This window comes from Crinia signifera, chromosome 3, assembly GCF_055691185.1.
Source record: "Crinia signifera chromosome 3, ASM5569118v1, whole genome shotgun sequence".
Classification (NCBI taxonomy): domain Eukaryota; kingdom Metazoa; phylum Chordata; class Amphibia; order Anura; family Myobatrachidae; genus Crinia; species Crinia signifera.
This window is the reverse complement of record NC_139219.1, coordinates 324,549,065-324,564,022: the sequence shown is the minus strand read 5'-3', so window position 1 is coordinate 324,564,022 and position 14,958 is coordinate 324,549,065. Positions and strand designations below refer to the sequence as shown.

The following is a 14,958-nucleotide window of genomic DNA, read 5'->3' as shown; positions in this document are numbered from 1 at the left end:
ACCGTCTGATCTTGTAGGATTGCTCCCGTTTCTTACTGGGTACGGTATAGCACTATAGTGGGTAGACAATGTCTAGGTCAACCACTAATGGACGATGGCGACACCAGAAAATGGTCTACATATCATAGGTTGACATTGCCAGAAGGTCAAATAAACAGGCCATGGCTGTAAAAATGTGCGAGATTTGCAGCACGCGGCAGAATAGAAACAAAAGTCTGCTTCTCCTGTAGCACATCCTTGGCGTACAGAAAACACTTCCCACCGACTGCAGAGCAGGGAGAATGGCCGAGTAGTTTGTCAGGGAATAGTATAATGACCCTATAATTAGAGGGATAGCCAGTTAGTAGCAGGGGCTGTCACAGAGACTATAAGCCATCAGAGCTCACAGCGATCACGGTTACAGGATGCTGCAGACAGTGACTCCCATTAGATGCAGGAGCTGTACAAAGCTTAATGAAGAAATATCCGCAGATTAGACACAGGCAATCGCTGCTCACCGGCAACACTGTCCGCGATGATGTTATTACCCACACGGCGGTTATTGACGTCCTGTTCCGCTATCACCATGACAGAGTGTAATAGCCTCGTCTTCTCGCTGCATCCACCGACATGGCTACAAATGGTCCAATACAGTATAGATGGCTGCAGGGATCTGTAACATCACTCACAAAACATCGGGAAATCCCCATTGATGGTAAAACCCCATTACGCGTTAGAACCAAAACATCGATGGTTCTGATATTCCATCATTCCACTCTCATCCTTAGGGGTATATGCCTCAACGCTTGGAGAGAGATAACATGGCGACAGATAAAGTTCCAACCCTCAGCTCCTAACTGTCAATTTAACAAACTGTAGGATCAATGTACTAATCTTCGGAGAGAATTTGCATTTATACTAAAAGCACGGTCGCGGTGAGCATATTTTAGCAGATATTTTGAGGATCACCACAGCAACGTCGGCACGCAAAGGGTTAATGCATCTGCCCCACGGTCTGTACCAAGGCAGTTAGGAGCTGATTGGCTGGTACTTCATCTCTCCGTTTCATATCTTTCCGTGGATTAGCATGTCCAAACTATGGCCCTCCAGATGTTGTGAAACTACAAGTCCCATCATGCCTTTCCACAGGAATGATGCCTTGCCACATGCATTTGAGGGAATGCTTAAACTATGGCAAGGCATGCTGGGATGTGTAGTTCCACAACAGCTGGAGGGCCATAGTTTGGACATGCCTGGCATTAGCACATACACCGCCTGTGTCTCTTACCACTTTGATTCTCCCAAGTGTTTAATACATATGCCACTTAGAGAATAATGTACTATAGATGATATAATGAATTTCAGTACTGAGGCCAATGAATGTGTTAGCTTGTGGGCAGGCTGTTTCCCGCGCTCGCTCCCCCACAGGTCAGAAGCTGTTGACGCCACTAATACTCACCTCTGTTCCTCCGCAAATTCCGACACCTTCATTCCTAATCCAAGGTTCTTCAGCAGAACCTCTGTGCACTTATACAAATGGGGGTGCACGACACTGACAGAGCCCCCCGTCTGCGCAATTCCCTCCTCAGTACAGAATAATGATTTATGCAGCGGTTAGATTTCTTCTACAGAATATGGATTTGATATGTAGGGGGTTATATATCCATCCACACAACTGCAGCTTCCATTGTCACTACCTGTTGTGTGGGATGAATAATATTATCTGCCTGCCACACTCCCGCTTACACCACATGAGAGTTAGATTTGGGTGGGCTGTGTTTACACTGATATCTACAGTATATTGAAGTGTAAAAATAAAGCAGCCAGTATTTACACTGCACAGAAACAATATAACTCAACCAAATCTAACTCTCTCTGCACTTGTTAGTGTGCAGGCACCGATTGCCCCCCCCCCTCCTCTCCGGCAAGCAGGACTCTGTCATTGTGCCAGGGCCAAGAGTCACCACGGATGCATCCTGCTGGTTACCTATGGGGCCGTGCACAAAAAGCCGCAAGTTAGCAGCTATCACATAGGGGCAATCGCTGCTAATAAATGAGAAATGCAACCTGATTGGCTGCTGTTGGGCATCCTCTCCACTTTATCTCTCTCCAAGACTTGGTATAGAGCAATGTATCCCTTTGCCTGCTGTCACATGGGAGTGTTATGTTTCTGTAATTGTTACTTCTGACTTCCCATTCCCCTGCGCAGGACACGGCCCCCCACCGGCACTGCAGGGCGGCTGGCCAGGCGCTATCGTCATGTCTTATATCTGGCGAGCGTGGGACTATGAATCAGTCTCTGGCTGAGGCCTGTCGCATTTGTGCTGCGCTTAGGGAACCATCTGGGAAATCAGAGTCTGACATTAGTGCAATTATAACAGATACAGCAGAGACCGATTCGGGTTCCTGGCCCCCCTGTCTGCTGCACTCCGTATCACCATAGCAGTTGTTGGGGCCTCATTATACAAATTGTGCCATCGTGACACTGCTCCACCCCACCCCCCTGCCTGATTATGTCATCATCGTGTCCCCCCACCCTAGTAGCCCAGGAGGGGTAATGGGTCACCCCAGTGGGAGATAGCAGGATTGTCCCCCCCCCCTCCTCCCATTTTCATCACTGGACTGTAGATTTTAGCATGGGCCTGCTATCGCCATCCCACCAAGCATCTGCTAGAATCATCCCACCAGCAGCTCTTGCAGTAGAACATCTGCTGATGGCAAGATGGCTGAAAATAAGCTCAGTGCCTGAGAGCTGGGATGGTCCCCAGGCTTCTAGATGTTTCTGCTCTGGCCGTCACACTCACACAACATATGGAGCACCTGTGTTCCCCGTCCTCAGCACTCTCCCCCCAATGCTAACTTTAATTGTGCATTTGTTTTTAATATATATATATATATATATGTGCTTAGTCTGTACACAGAGGTGTAGCTCGGTGACAGTGTGCCCAGGCTAGCATATCCTATATATCCTCCCCCCCATGAGTTTTCCTTCTTATAGTAATGCTCCTTACATATGCAACACACTACATTATGCCACACACAATAATGCCTCTTACACATTATGCCATACCGTAATGCCTATTACATATTTTGCCCCACAGTAAGGCTTCTAATTAGTCATGCCCAGTGGTTTCATGGCAAAATATGCAGCTACCTACATCTTTTCCCGGCACTTCAGGTTAACGCAGGGTTGCCGACCCTCCTGGAATTTCCGGGAGTCTCCCGAAAATCGGGTCCCCCTCCCGCCCCCCCGGAAGGGTGGGCAATCCTCCCGGATTCAGGGGGGATCCCCACTGTCCCCCGGATCGCTGTCCCCCGGATTAAAATGCCGCAATCCTCGGGTCTCAGAGGAGGGGGCGGAGCTAAAACGGCACACTCACGCCATTTTAGCCTCGCCCCCTCCATGGAGATCCGTGAATTCGCTGGTTTAACATTATGGGGGCGGGGCTTAGTGGTGTCACTCTTAAGCCCCGCCCCCTGAGCGGCTGCTGAAACTCTCCTCTCCAGGCTTCTCCCGGAGAGGAGAATAATAAAGTCGGCAACCCTGGGGTAACGCTATATACACATTGCCGTAATTATAGTGCCACTTAAACATAATGTCCCCTTGTAGTGCCACTTACACACATAGGGCCTTATTCTAGTTCACTCTTTCTGACAAAATCCTTCTTAGATGGACAAAACCATGTGCACTGCAGGTGGGGCAGATGTAACTTGTGCAGAGAGAGTTAGATTTGGGTGGGGTTTTACTTCAAAGTGAGATCTATATTGCAGTGTAAAAATAAAGCAGTCAGTATTTACCCTGCACAGAAACAAAATAACTCATCCAAATCTAATTCTCTCTGCACATGTTACATCTGCCCCCCTGCAGTGCACATGGTTTTGTCCATCTAAGAAGGATTTTGTCAGAAAGAGTGAACTAGAATAAGGCCGTATATCTCAAGCAACAACAAATAACATACAGAAGGTGGGTTAAACTGTAAATAAATGAAGCGTAATCTCATTGCGCAATATACAAAAGTGGTACAAATTCTATCATTTTCTATTATATGTCCTTTGTTCCTGGTGGGAGAGCTTTGAAGGCGATGGTGTGTCCATTTTCCAGATTGTAGGATATTCACAAAGTGAAATCTCAGATCTTTTTTTTCATCATAATCTGAGATTTAATCAGGAATATCCTACGATCCAGAAAAAGGACACAGCAACGCATTAAGATCGAGGGACGTACTGTATGGCATTTAATACTTTGTACAACATTTCTAAATTGCGCCTTGAGATTGCGCTTTAACCCACCGTCTGTATGTTATTTAAAGCTGAACTCATCATCTTTCTTCCATCCAGATTCTTTATCCACCCGCGATCAATATCTCTATCAGTATCGACAAAACCATCATCTGCTTGGACGCCACTCTTGACTCCTCCTTCTCCGCTGTCCGCATACAATCTCTGTTTCAATCCTGTCAGTTCTAGCTACGCAACATCGCTCGTATCAGGCCGTTCCTCTCCCAGAACGCGACTAAACTTTTTATCCACACTCTGGTCCTCTCACGGGTCAACCAACGCAACATTCTCCTCACCGGCCTCCCACGCACTCACCTCACAGGAGGAACAGAGCGAATGTGTAATATAGTGTATGGCAGGGATGGGAAACCTTCGGCCCTCCAGCTATTGTTGAACTACACATCACAGCAAGCCCTGCAACAGTTTTGCTATTTGGCCATGCTGACACTGTTGCAGGGCATGCTGGGATGGGTAGTTCAACAACAGCTGGAGAGCCGAAGGTACCCATCCATGGTGTATGGGGAGAGAGGGTAATAGGAGAGTGAGGGGGGATGTAGTAGTGTGAGTGTGTGATGTAGTGTGTGTGAAGGGCAGAATGACAGTGGATGTAGTAGTGTGAGTGTGCGATGTAGTGTGTGTGAGGAAGAAGGGTAGTAGCAGAGTGAGGGTGAATGTAGAAGGGTGAGTGTGTAATATAGAGCCTGATTCTGGTACACTTGCAAAAGCTCTCTCTAATGGACAAAACCATGCTGCACTACAGGTGGGGCAGATGTAACATGTGCAGAGAGAGTTACATTTGGGTGAGATATTTAGTTTCTGTGCAGAGTAAATACTGGCTGCTTCATTTTTGCACTGCAATATCGATATCAGTTTGAAGTACACAACCCACCAAAATCTAACTCTCTCTGCACATGTTACATCTGCCCCACCTGCAGTGCAGCATGGTTTTGTCCATTAGAGAGAGAAATTGCTTTTGCGAGTGAACCAGAATCAGGCCCAAGTGTGTGGGGAGGGAGGATAGTGGCAGAGTGAGGGGATATAGCAGGGGTAGTGTGTGATGTAGGGGAGGGAGGGTAGTGGCAGAGTGAGGGGATATAGCAGGGCTAGTGTGTGATGTAGGGGAGGGAGGGTAATGGCAGAGTGAGGGGATATAGCAGGGGTAGTGTGTGATGTAGGGGAGGGAGGGTAGTGGCAGAGTGAGGGGATATAGCAGGGGTAGTGTGTGATGTAGGGGAGGGAGGGTAGTGGCAGAGTGAGGGGATATAGCAGGGGTAGTGTGTGATGTAGGGGAGGGAGGGTAGTGGCAGAGTGAGGGGATATAGCAGGGGTAGTGTGTGATGTAGGGGAGGGAGGGTAGTGGCAGAGTGAGGGGATATAGCAGGGGTAGTGTGTGATGTAGGGGAGGGAGGGTAGTGGCAGAGTGAGGGTATATAGCAGGGGTAGTGTGTGATGTAGGGGAGAGAGGGTAGTGGCAGAGTGAGGGGATATAGCAGGGGTAGTGTGTGATGTAGGGGAGGGAGGGTAGTGGCAGAGTGAGGGGATATAGCAGGGGTAGTGTGTGATGTAGGGGAGGGAGGGTAGTGGCAGAGTGAGGGGATATAGCAGGGGTAGTGTGTGATGTAGGGGAGGGAGGGTAGTGGCAGAGTGAGGGGATGTAGCAGAGCTAGTGTGTGATGTAGTGTAAGGGAGGGAGGGTAGTGGCAGAGAGAGGATGTAGCAGAGGCAGTGTGTGATGTAGTGTAGGGGAGAGTAGTGGCAGAATGAGGGGATGTAGCAGAGGCAGTGTGTGGTGTAGTGTAGGGCAGTGACGGTAGTAGCAGAGTGAGGGGATGCAGCAGAGGCAGTGTGTGATGTAGTGTGTGGGGAGATGGGTATTAGTAGCAGAGTGAGGGGATGTAGCAAAGGAAGTGTGTGATGTAGTGTGTGGGGAGGATAGTGGCAGAGTGAGGGGATGTAGCAGAGCAGGGGTAGTGTGTGATGATGTGTAGGGGAGGGTAGAGGCAGAGTGAGGGGATGTAGATGTAGTAGTGGCACTGTGTGATGTGATGTAGTGTAGGGGAGGGAGGTTAGAGGCAGAGTGAAGGGATGTATCAGAGGTACTGTGTGATGTAGTGTAGTGTAGGGGAGGGAGGGTAGTGGCAGAGTGAGGGGATATAGCAGAGGTACTGTGTGATATGATGTAGTGTAGGAGAGGGAGGGTAGTGGCAGAGTGAGGGGATGTAGCGGGTACAGTGTGTGATGTGATGTAGTGTAGGGGAGGGAGGGGAGGGGCAGAGAGTGAGGGGATGTAGTAGGGACAGTGTGTGATATGATGTAGTGTTGGGGAGGGAGGGTGGTGGCAGAGTGAGGGGATGTAGCAGGTACAGTGTGTGGGGATGTAGCAGGGACAGTGTGTGATGTAGTGTAGTGTAGGGGAGGGAGGGTAGTGGCAGAGTGAGGGGATGTAGCAGAGGTACTGTGTAATGTGATGTAGTGTTGGGGAGGGAGGGTAGTGGCAGAGGCTGGGAGGGGATGTAGCAGAGACAGTGTGTGATGTGATGTAGTGTGTAGGGGAGGGAGGGTAGTGGCAGAGTGAGGGGATGTAGTAGGGACAGTATGTGATGTAGTGTAGTGTAGGGGAGGGAGGGTAGTGGCAGAGTGAGGGGATGTAGTAGGGACAGTGTGTGATATGATGTAGTGTAGGGGAGGGAGGGTAGTGGCAGAGTGAGGGGATGTAGCAGGGACAGTGTGTGATGTAGTGTAGGGGAGGGAGGGTAGTGGCAGAGTGAAGGGATGTAGCAGAGGTACTGTGTGATGTGATGTAGTGTAGGGGAGGGAGGGTAGTGGCAGAGTGAGGGGATGTAGCAGGGGCAGTGTGTGATATGATGTAGTGTAGGGGAGGGAGGGTAGTGGCAGAGTGAGGGGATGTAGCAGAGACAGTGTGTGATGTAGTGTAGTGTAGGGGAGGGTAGTGGCAGAGTGAGGGGATGTAGCAGAGGCAGTGTGTGATATGATGTAGTGTAGGGGAGGGAGGGTAGTGGCAGAGTGAGGGGATGTAGCAGGGACAGTGTGTGATATGATGTAGTGTAGGGGAGGGAGTGTAGTAGCAGAGTGAGGGGATGTAGCAGGGACAGTGTGTGATGTGATGTAGTGTTGGGGAGGGAGGGTAGTGGCAGAGTGAGGGGATGTAGCAGGGACAGTGTGTGATGTGATGTAGTGTGTAGGGGAGGGAGGGTAGTGGCAGAGTGAGGGGATGTAGCAGAGACAGTGTGTGATGTAGTGTAGTGTAGGGGAGGGTAGTGGCAGAGGCTGGGAGGGGACACAGCACAGAGTCCTCCCTATTCCCCGGCTTCCACAAGCTGAATGAGCCTCCCCAGCTTCTCCATTCATCCCCAGCCCCCTCTCTGATGCTACAGCCGGGGAGAGCAGAGCAGCGATGTACGGTAAGGAGCTGCCTCTCCCTGCTCACAGGGCACTGCCAGGGGCACAGGAACCCTCACCCTGGCACTGTGTCTGTGTGTTACCTGTATACTGTATGTATGTACTATATATCTGTATCCTGTTTGTACCTGCAGCTGGCGCAGTGCCTGGTATAGAGTCCCCTGTATATGTATATACTATGTGTACCTGTACCTGTGTACCCTGTGTGTACCTGCAGCTGGCACAGTGCCTGGTATATAGAGTCCCCTGTATATGTATATACTATGTGTACCTGTATCCTGTATGTACATGCAGCTGGCACAGTGCCTGGTATATAGAGTCCTCTGTATATGTATATACCGTGTGTACCTGTATCCTGTGTGTACCTGCAGCTGGCACAGTGCCTGGTATATAGAGTCCTCTGTATATGTATATACTATGTGTACCTGTATCCTGTGTGTACCTGCAGCTGGCACAGTGCCTGGTATATAGTGCCCCCTGTATATGTATATACTATGTGTACCTGTATCCTGTGTGTACCTGCAGCTGGCACAGTGCCAGGTATATAGAGTCCCCTGTATATTTATATACTATGTGTACCTGTATCCTGTGTGTACCTGCAGCTGGCGCAGTGCCTGGTATATAGAGTCCCCTGTATATGTATATACTATGTGTACCTGTACCCTGTGTGTACCTGCAGCTGGCGCAGTGCCTGGTATACAGAGCCCCCTGTATATGTATATACTATGTGTACCTGTATCCTGTGTGTACCTGCAGCTGGCACTGTGCCTGGTATATAGAGTCCCCTGTATATGTATATACTATGTGTACCTGTATCCTGTGTGTACCTGCAGCTGGCGCAGTGCCTGGTATATAGCATCCCCTGTATATGTATATACTATGTGTACCTGTACCCTGTGTGTACCTGCAGCTGGCACAGTGCCTGGTATATAGAGTCCCCTGTATATGTATATACTATGTGTACCTGTACCCTGTGTGTACCTGCAGCTGGCGCAGTGCCTGGTGTATAGAGTCCCCTGTATAAGTATATACTATGTGTACCTGTACCCTGTGTGTACCTGCAGCTGGCGCAGTGCCTGGTATATAGAGTCCTATGTATTTGTATATACTATGTGTACCTGTACCCAGTGTGTACCTGCAGCTGGCACTGTGCCTGGTATATAGAGCCCCCTGTATATGTATATACTATGTATACCTGTACCCTGTGTGTACCTGCAGCTGGCACAGTGCCTGGTATATAGTGCCCCCTGTATATGTATATACTATGTGTACCTGTACCCTGTGTGTACCTGCAGCTGGCTGTGTGTGTACTTCATGTAGTAGTACTGTTATTGTGTCCTGTTGTGTACTTCATGTAGTACCGTTATTGTGTCCTGTTGTGTACTTCATGTAGTAGTACTGTTATTGTGTCCTGTTGTGTACTTCATGTAGTACCGTTATTGTGTCCTGTTGTGTACTTCATGTAGTAGTACTGTTATTGTGTCCTGTTGTGTACTTCATGTAGTAGTACTGTTATTGTGTCCTGTTGTGTACTTCATGTAGTAGTACCGTTATTGTGTCCTGTTGTGTACTTCATGTAGTAGTACTGTTATTGTGTCCTGTTGTGTACTTCATGTAGTAGTACCGTTATTGTGTCCTGTTGTGTACTTCATGTAGTAGTACCGTTATTGTGTCCTGTTGTGTACTTCATGTAGTACCGTTATTGTGTCCTGTTGTGTACTTCATGTAGTAGTACTGTTATTGTGTCCTGTTGTGTACTTCATGTAGTAGTACCGTTATTGTGTCCTGTTGTGTACTTCATGTAGTACCGTTATTGTGTCCTGTTGTGTACTTCATGTAGTAGTACTGTTATTGTGTCCTGTTGTGTACTTCATGTTGTAGTACTGTTATTGTGTCTTATTCTGCATTTCTTGCGATGCACACACGTCCCTCAGGTCCTATACAATGTAATTACCCTACAGCCAGCTCCTGCCTGACACAGATCCCCCTCTCCTGTTACAGCATCAGACAAATATCTGGGGTATTATTGATTAATAACGGCTGTGACTGACATTGCCTATTACTTTATAACCCGATCCCCTGCGTATCTGCTTCCTATGGAGCTGACTGAGGGGTGGACGCAAGTGGCTGTCGGCAGTGTGTCCATAGCCTCTTTCTGCAGGGCCTCTGCATTTGTATTGCGTGCACTTCGGACCCTATGGTACATATAACTTGGGTATGGTATAACTTACCGACCGTCGGATTCCGGCAGTCGTTTCTCCGACGTAGCATGTTACCGGTGAGGACGACGTGGGTCTTGTGAGCTCCAGGCCGCATTGTCACCATGAACCCCAATTTCCATCTCCTCTTCCCAAGTTGTCCCTGGTATCCCCTGCAGATGTCTGCGTTCCGGCCTGGCTGCCCCGAGAGAATGGGTGACGAATGTGAACTTTTATAGTGGAAGTTAATCCTATAAATTCACATTACCACAAAACGTTACAATAAAACGCGATTAATATAAATAGGACAGAAAACCATGGGAACATTTGCATGTTTAGAGACGGCCTTGGGCTGCTTGTCTGTGGAATTTACATTTCAATTGATTCCTGAATATTTTTCGGAGCTGGAAAAACTTTCTTGTTGTGTTTTGTCGTTTTTGTCGTGTGGCGGTTGCAATGAGTGCGGCGGCGAAGGCAGAGGCCCTGGTTCCCTGCCCAGAGATGCCTGTAATCTAATTCTGGGTACCTGGGATACAGACCAATTCTGCAAAGGGTTGACAGCGTGGTCCAAACCCCCCAGAGCGGGTGGGGGGGGGGGGGGGGTGGGCTCTAGTAAGTGTTTTTGTGTCATTGTTATAAAATAAGTATAATAAAACAGCACGCAGCTACGGGAGGGTATGTTACGAGGCCGGTATTAATCAACAACTCACACAGATAGCGGCGGCCTTATCTGGAATGTACAAATAAACACCAAAAAGAACCTTGTAAAAGATGTTGACCTTTACATGTGTCATTGACTTCTGTATTGACTCTTTCCTTGTGCATGTCGAACGTTTTTGGGTCGGCCCAGACCCTATCCAAGTGGACATAGAGTTAGATTATAATAGTGTGCTCAAAACATGTGAGGGGATGCTGTAAACTTATATGGCGACCTGTGTCGACATAGACACCAAAAAGAGTGATCTACAGTATTCCATGTCGACTTATTGCTTGTGTCGAACTATTGCTTGTGTCGACCTAAGGTATTTTGACCTTATTTTGTGCGTTGACCTATAGTCTGGGCCCCTGTGTTGTATAACCTTATCACTGAGATAAAGGGTATTGTGCGCCCGCTCCGGAGGCCAGAGGGCGGCCCAGTTTGGCCCCTGGAGGGTATCGGGTGGCCTGTCACTGCTGCACTTGGAACCTGAGCAGCGGGGTCATGTCTGACAGGGGGACAGTCCCTGCTTTTATTGGGTTAGTACTGATTTCTTACTGCTGCAAATGAGCATAAATTCATTATATTCCTGCATTTGGAGGTTTGCGTGGATTAATCTTTGATTACATGGACATAATCCACAGACGGTGGTACGGGATTTGCTCACAGGCTGATTAAACCTTAAGTGAGGAGAGCCAACGCCTGGCAGTGTCTACACAATTCCATCCAAGTGTCAGTGCTGTGTAATGATGTCAGTGGTGTGATTGCTGCAGTACATGAGGGGAACACAGCGACTTCCTCAGCCAGGGTCATTGTGTCAGACCCCCCCCCCCCCCCTTCCCATCCCAGCGTCATTGTTATGTGACTAGAACAATACTTCTGCTTGTTACTGTGTATTCTAGACTGGTGGGAAATGGGGAAGTGATTCCGAGGTCACCCTGGCTGCTGGCAGATTGTGGCCAACACTGGGGAAAATGACTTTAACATGACCTAAACTTCAAATATTTGTCCCAAGAAGTTTTTGTCACCTTTTTTTTTTAAGTAATGTTAACCAGCTGCACAGTACCACTTCCTATGTCTTGACTGCCAGGTGCAATTCTCAGTATATACATTTACCCTGTGTGTATGGACAGCTGCACAGTACTACTTCCTATGTCCTGATTGCCGGGTGCAATTCTCAGTGTATACATGTATTCTGTGTGTATGGACATCTGCATAGTACCACTTCCTATGTCCTGACTGCCGGGTGCAATTCTCAGTGTATACATGTATTCTGTGTGTATGGACATCTGCACAGTACCACTTCCTATGTCCTGACTGCCAGGTGCAATTCTCAGTGTATACATGTATTCTGTGTGTATGGACATCTGCATAGTACCACTTCCTATGTCCTGACTGCCGAGTGCAATTCTCAGTGTATACATGTATTCTGTGTGTATGGACAGCTGCACAGTCCTACTTCCTATGTCCTGACTGCCGGGTGCAATTCTCAGTGTATACGTGTATTCTGTGTGTATGGACAGCTGCATAGTACCACTTCCCATGTCCTGATTGCCGGGTGCAATTCTCAGTGTATACATGTATTCTGTGTGTATGGACAGCTGCACAGTACCACTTCCCATGTCCTGATTGCCGGGTGCAATTCTCAGTATATACATTTACCCTGTGTGTATGGACAGCTGCACAGTACCACTTCCTATGTCCTGACTGCTGGGTGCAATTCTCAGTGTATACATGTATTCTGTGTGTATGGACAGCTGCACAGTACCACTTCCCATGTCCTGATTGCCGGGTGCAATTCTCAGTATATACATTTACCCTGTGTGTATGGACAGCTGCACAGTACTACTTCCTATGTCCTGACTGCTGGGTGCAATTCTCAGTGTATACACATATTCTCTGTGTATGGGCAGCTGCACAGTACCACTTCCCATGTCCTGATTGCCGGGTGCAATTCTCAGTGTATACACATATTCTCTGTGTATGGGCAGCTGCACAGTACCGCTGCTTATGTTCTGTTTGCAGAATGTTATTCTCAGTATATACAACCCTGTGTGTGCAGGCAGGTGCACAGTACCACTACATATGTTCTGTTTGCAGAGTGCAATTCTCAGTATATATGCAATCCTTATTTTTTGTTCTTTTGAATATAACGATGGCCACATAGTACTTCTTCCATTGCTCTGCATGCTGGGTGTTACTTCTCAGTACCTGTGTGCAGATGTATGTATGTATGTATGTATGTATGTATGTATGGGACACTGCATAGTACCACTTCCATTGCTCTGCATGCTGGGTGTTACCTCTCAGTGGGCGGGATGTATCAACATACATCCCCGCCCTTCGCACGGCAGCCGCCGCGATGCTACGGGATGCGGTCATCTATTAGAATGAACTTAGGTCTACAGTCATTAGGTCGACCCCACTAGGTTGACTGGCAGGAAGGTCGACCTGACTTAAGGTCGACATGGGCCAAGGTCGACATGACTTAAGGTCGAATTTGCATAAAGGTCGACATGAGGAAGGTCGACTGGTCATAAGGTCGACATGGGTTTTTCACTGTTTTTTGAGCCGACATGTGCCGACAGGCGGTATTTCATGCCCTACCATCCACTAGGGCGTGGTGGGAGAATAAAATAGTGTGCCGAGCGCAGCGAGGCACCGTGCCCGAAGCATTGCGAGCGTCCGATTCTCATTGCCAACTGTGTCCATGTCGACTGTGTCGACATTCGGATCAAAAAACAGTGAAAAACCCATGTCGACCTTATGACCAGTCGACCTTCCTCATGTCGACCTTTATGCAAATTCGACCTTAAGTCATGTCGACCTTGGCCCATGTCGACCTTAAGTCAGGTCGACCTTCCTGCCAGTCGACCTAGTGGGGTCGACCTAATGACTGTAGACCTAAATGCAGTCTGACGAATGATCCCATTCCGATGCTACCGCATATGTACTAACATATGCGGCCAGCATCGGGCTGCGGTAACGGAGACCCCCGCGATACCTGTGATGTTGGCTGCGGGGGTCTCCGTCACCTCCCGGCGGCTGCCAGCGTCCCCCTGTGTCTCCTCCTCCCCCCTGAAGCCGGATGTCCTGCCGGCTGTGACACCAGGGGGAGGAGATGATCACAGGAGGACGGGAGGGGGTGGGCGCGCGGACGGCGTACTCTGGGTGGCGATACCCTGGCCTGCGAAGACGGGGCGAACTGGTGATGATACATAGGAAAATGCGGTAAAACGGGGGTTTTACCGCATTTTCCCGTTAGTACATCCCGCCCAGTACCTGTGTGCAGATGTACTGTATGTATGTATGTATGGGACACTGCATAGTACCACTCCCATTGCTCTGCATGCTGGCTGTTACCTCTCAGTACCTGTGTGCAGATGTATGTATGTATGTATGTATGGGACACTGCATAGTACCACTTCCATTGCTCTGCATGCTGGCTGTTACCTCTCAGTACCTGTGTGCAGATGTATGTATGTATGTATGTATGTATGTATGTATGTATGTATGGGACACTGCATAGTACTTCTCTGCTTGCTCTGTACTGTGGTGTATGATGTATGTGATGCTCACACGCGCTCTCTGGTACGCCGGCGGCCATTCTCAGTCTCTGTATATACTGTATATATATATATATATATATATATATATTGGGGTCAGAGTCCGTCTGTAATGCGTACAGCAGTGAGAGGCTCTGTGTGCAGAGACATTCCCATGTGCTGGCTGTAACATTACCTGGTCATCAGCTACAAATCATTGCCTATCTGCGTTACTGGGGTTGTGCTACGTTATGTTATGGCATGCGGAGTGCTCTGTCTGGGAGCTCACTGTCACTATGTGTAACTGCAGGGCTGCCATCACAAATTGTGGGGCTGGGACTAGCAAAATAGACAGCCCCCCCCCCCCCCATTCACACACACCCCCACTCTCCACTCAGTGACCCCCCCTGTCACTAAGTGACCCCCCACATTGCCCACTGTCGCTCAGTGATCCCCCACATTCCCCTCTGTTGCTCAGTGCCCCCCCACATTACCCTCTGTTGCTCAGTGACCCCCACATTACCCTCTGTTGCTCAGTGACCCCCCACATTACCCTCTGTTGCTCAGTGACCCCCCACATTACCCTCTGTCGCTCAGTGACCCCCCACATTACCCTCTGTCGCTCAGTGACCTCCCACATTCCCCTCTGTCGCTCAGTGACCCCCCACATTACCCTCTGTTGCTCAGTGACCCCCCACATTACCCTCTGTTGCTCAGTGCCCCCCCACATTACCCTCTGTTGCTCAGTGACCCCCCACATTCCCCTCTGTTGCTCAGTGCCCCCCCACATTACCCTCTGTAGCTCAGTGACCTCCCACATTCCCCTCTGTCGCTCAGTGAC

At 48.9% G+C, this 14,958-nt stretch overlaps 1 protein-coding gene across 3 annotated transcripts in view; it reads left to right on the top strand.

The window, feature by feature from the left end:
- Positions 1–14,958, top strand: part of EFR3B (EFR3 homolog B) — a 160,492-nt gene that overhangs the window by 36,209 nt on the left and 109,325 nt on the right. Inside the window, exon 1 of one of the 3 annotated variants that reach the window (XM_083178814.1) lies at positions 7,508–7,679. The exons of the other annotated variants lie outside the window; for them this stretch is intronic. Coding sequence (XP_083034940.1) covers positions 7,673–7,679 — 7 coding nt within the window. The 5' untranslated portion in view covers positions 7,508–7,672. Of the gene's footprint in view, positions 1–7,507; positions 7,680–14,958 lie in introns of those variants that run through there. 3 annotated transcript variants of the gene reach the window in all.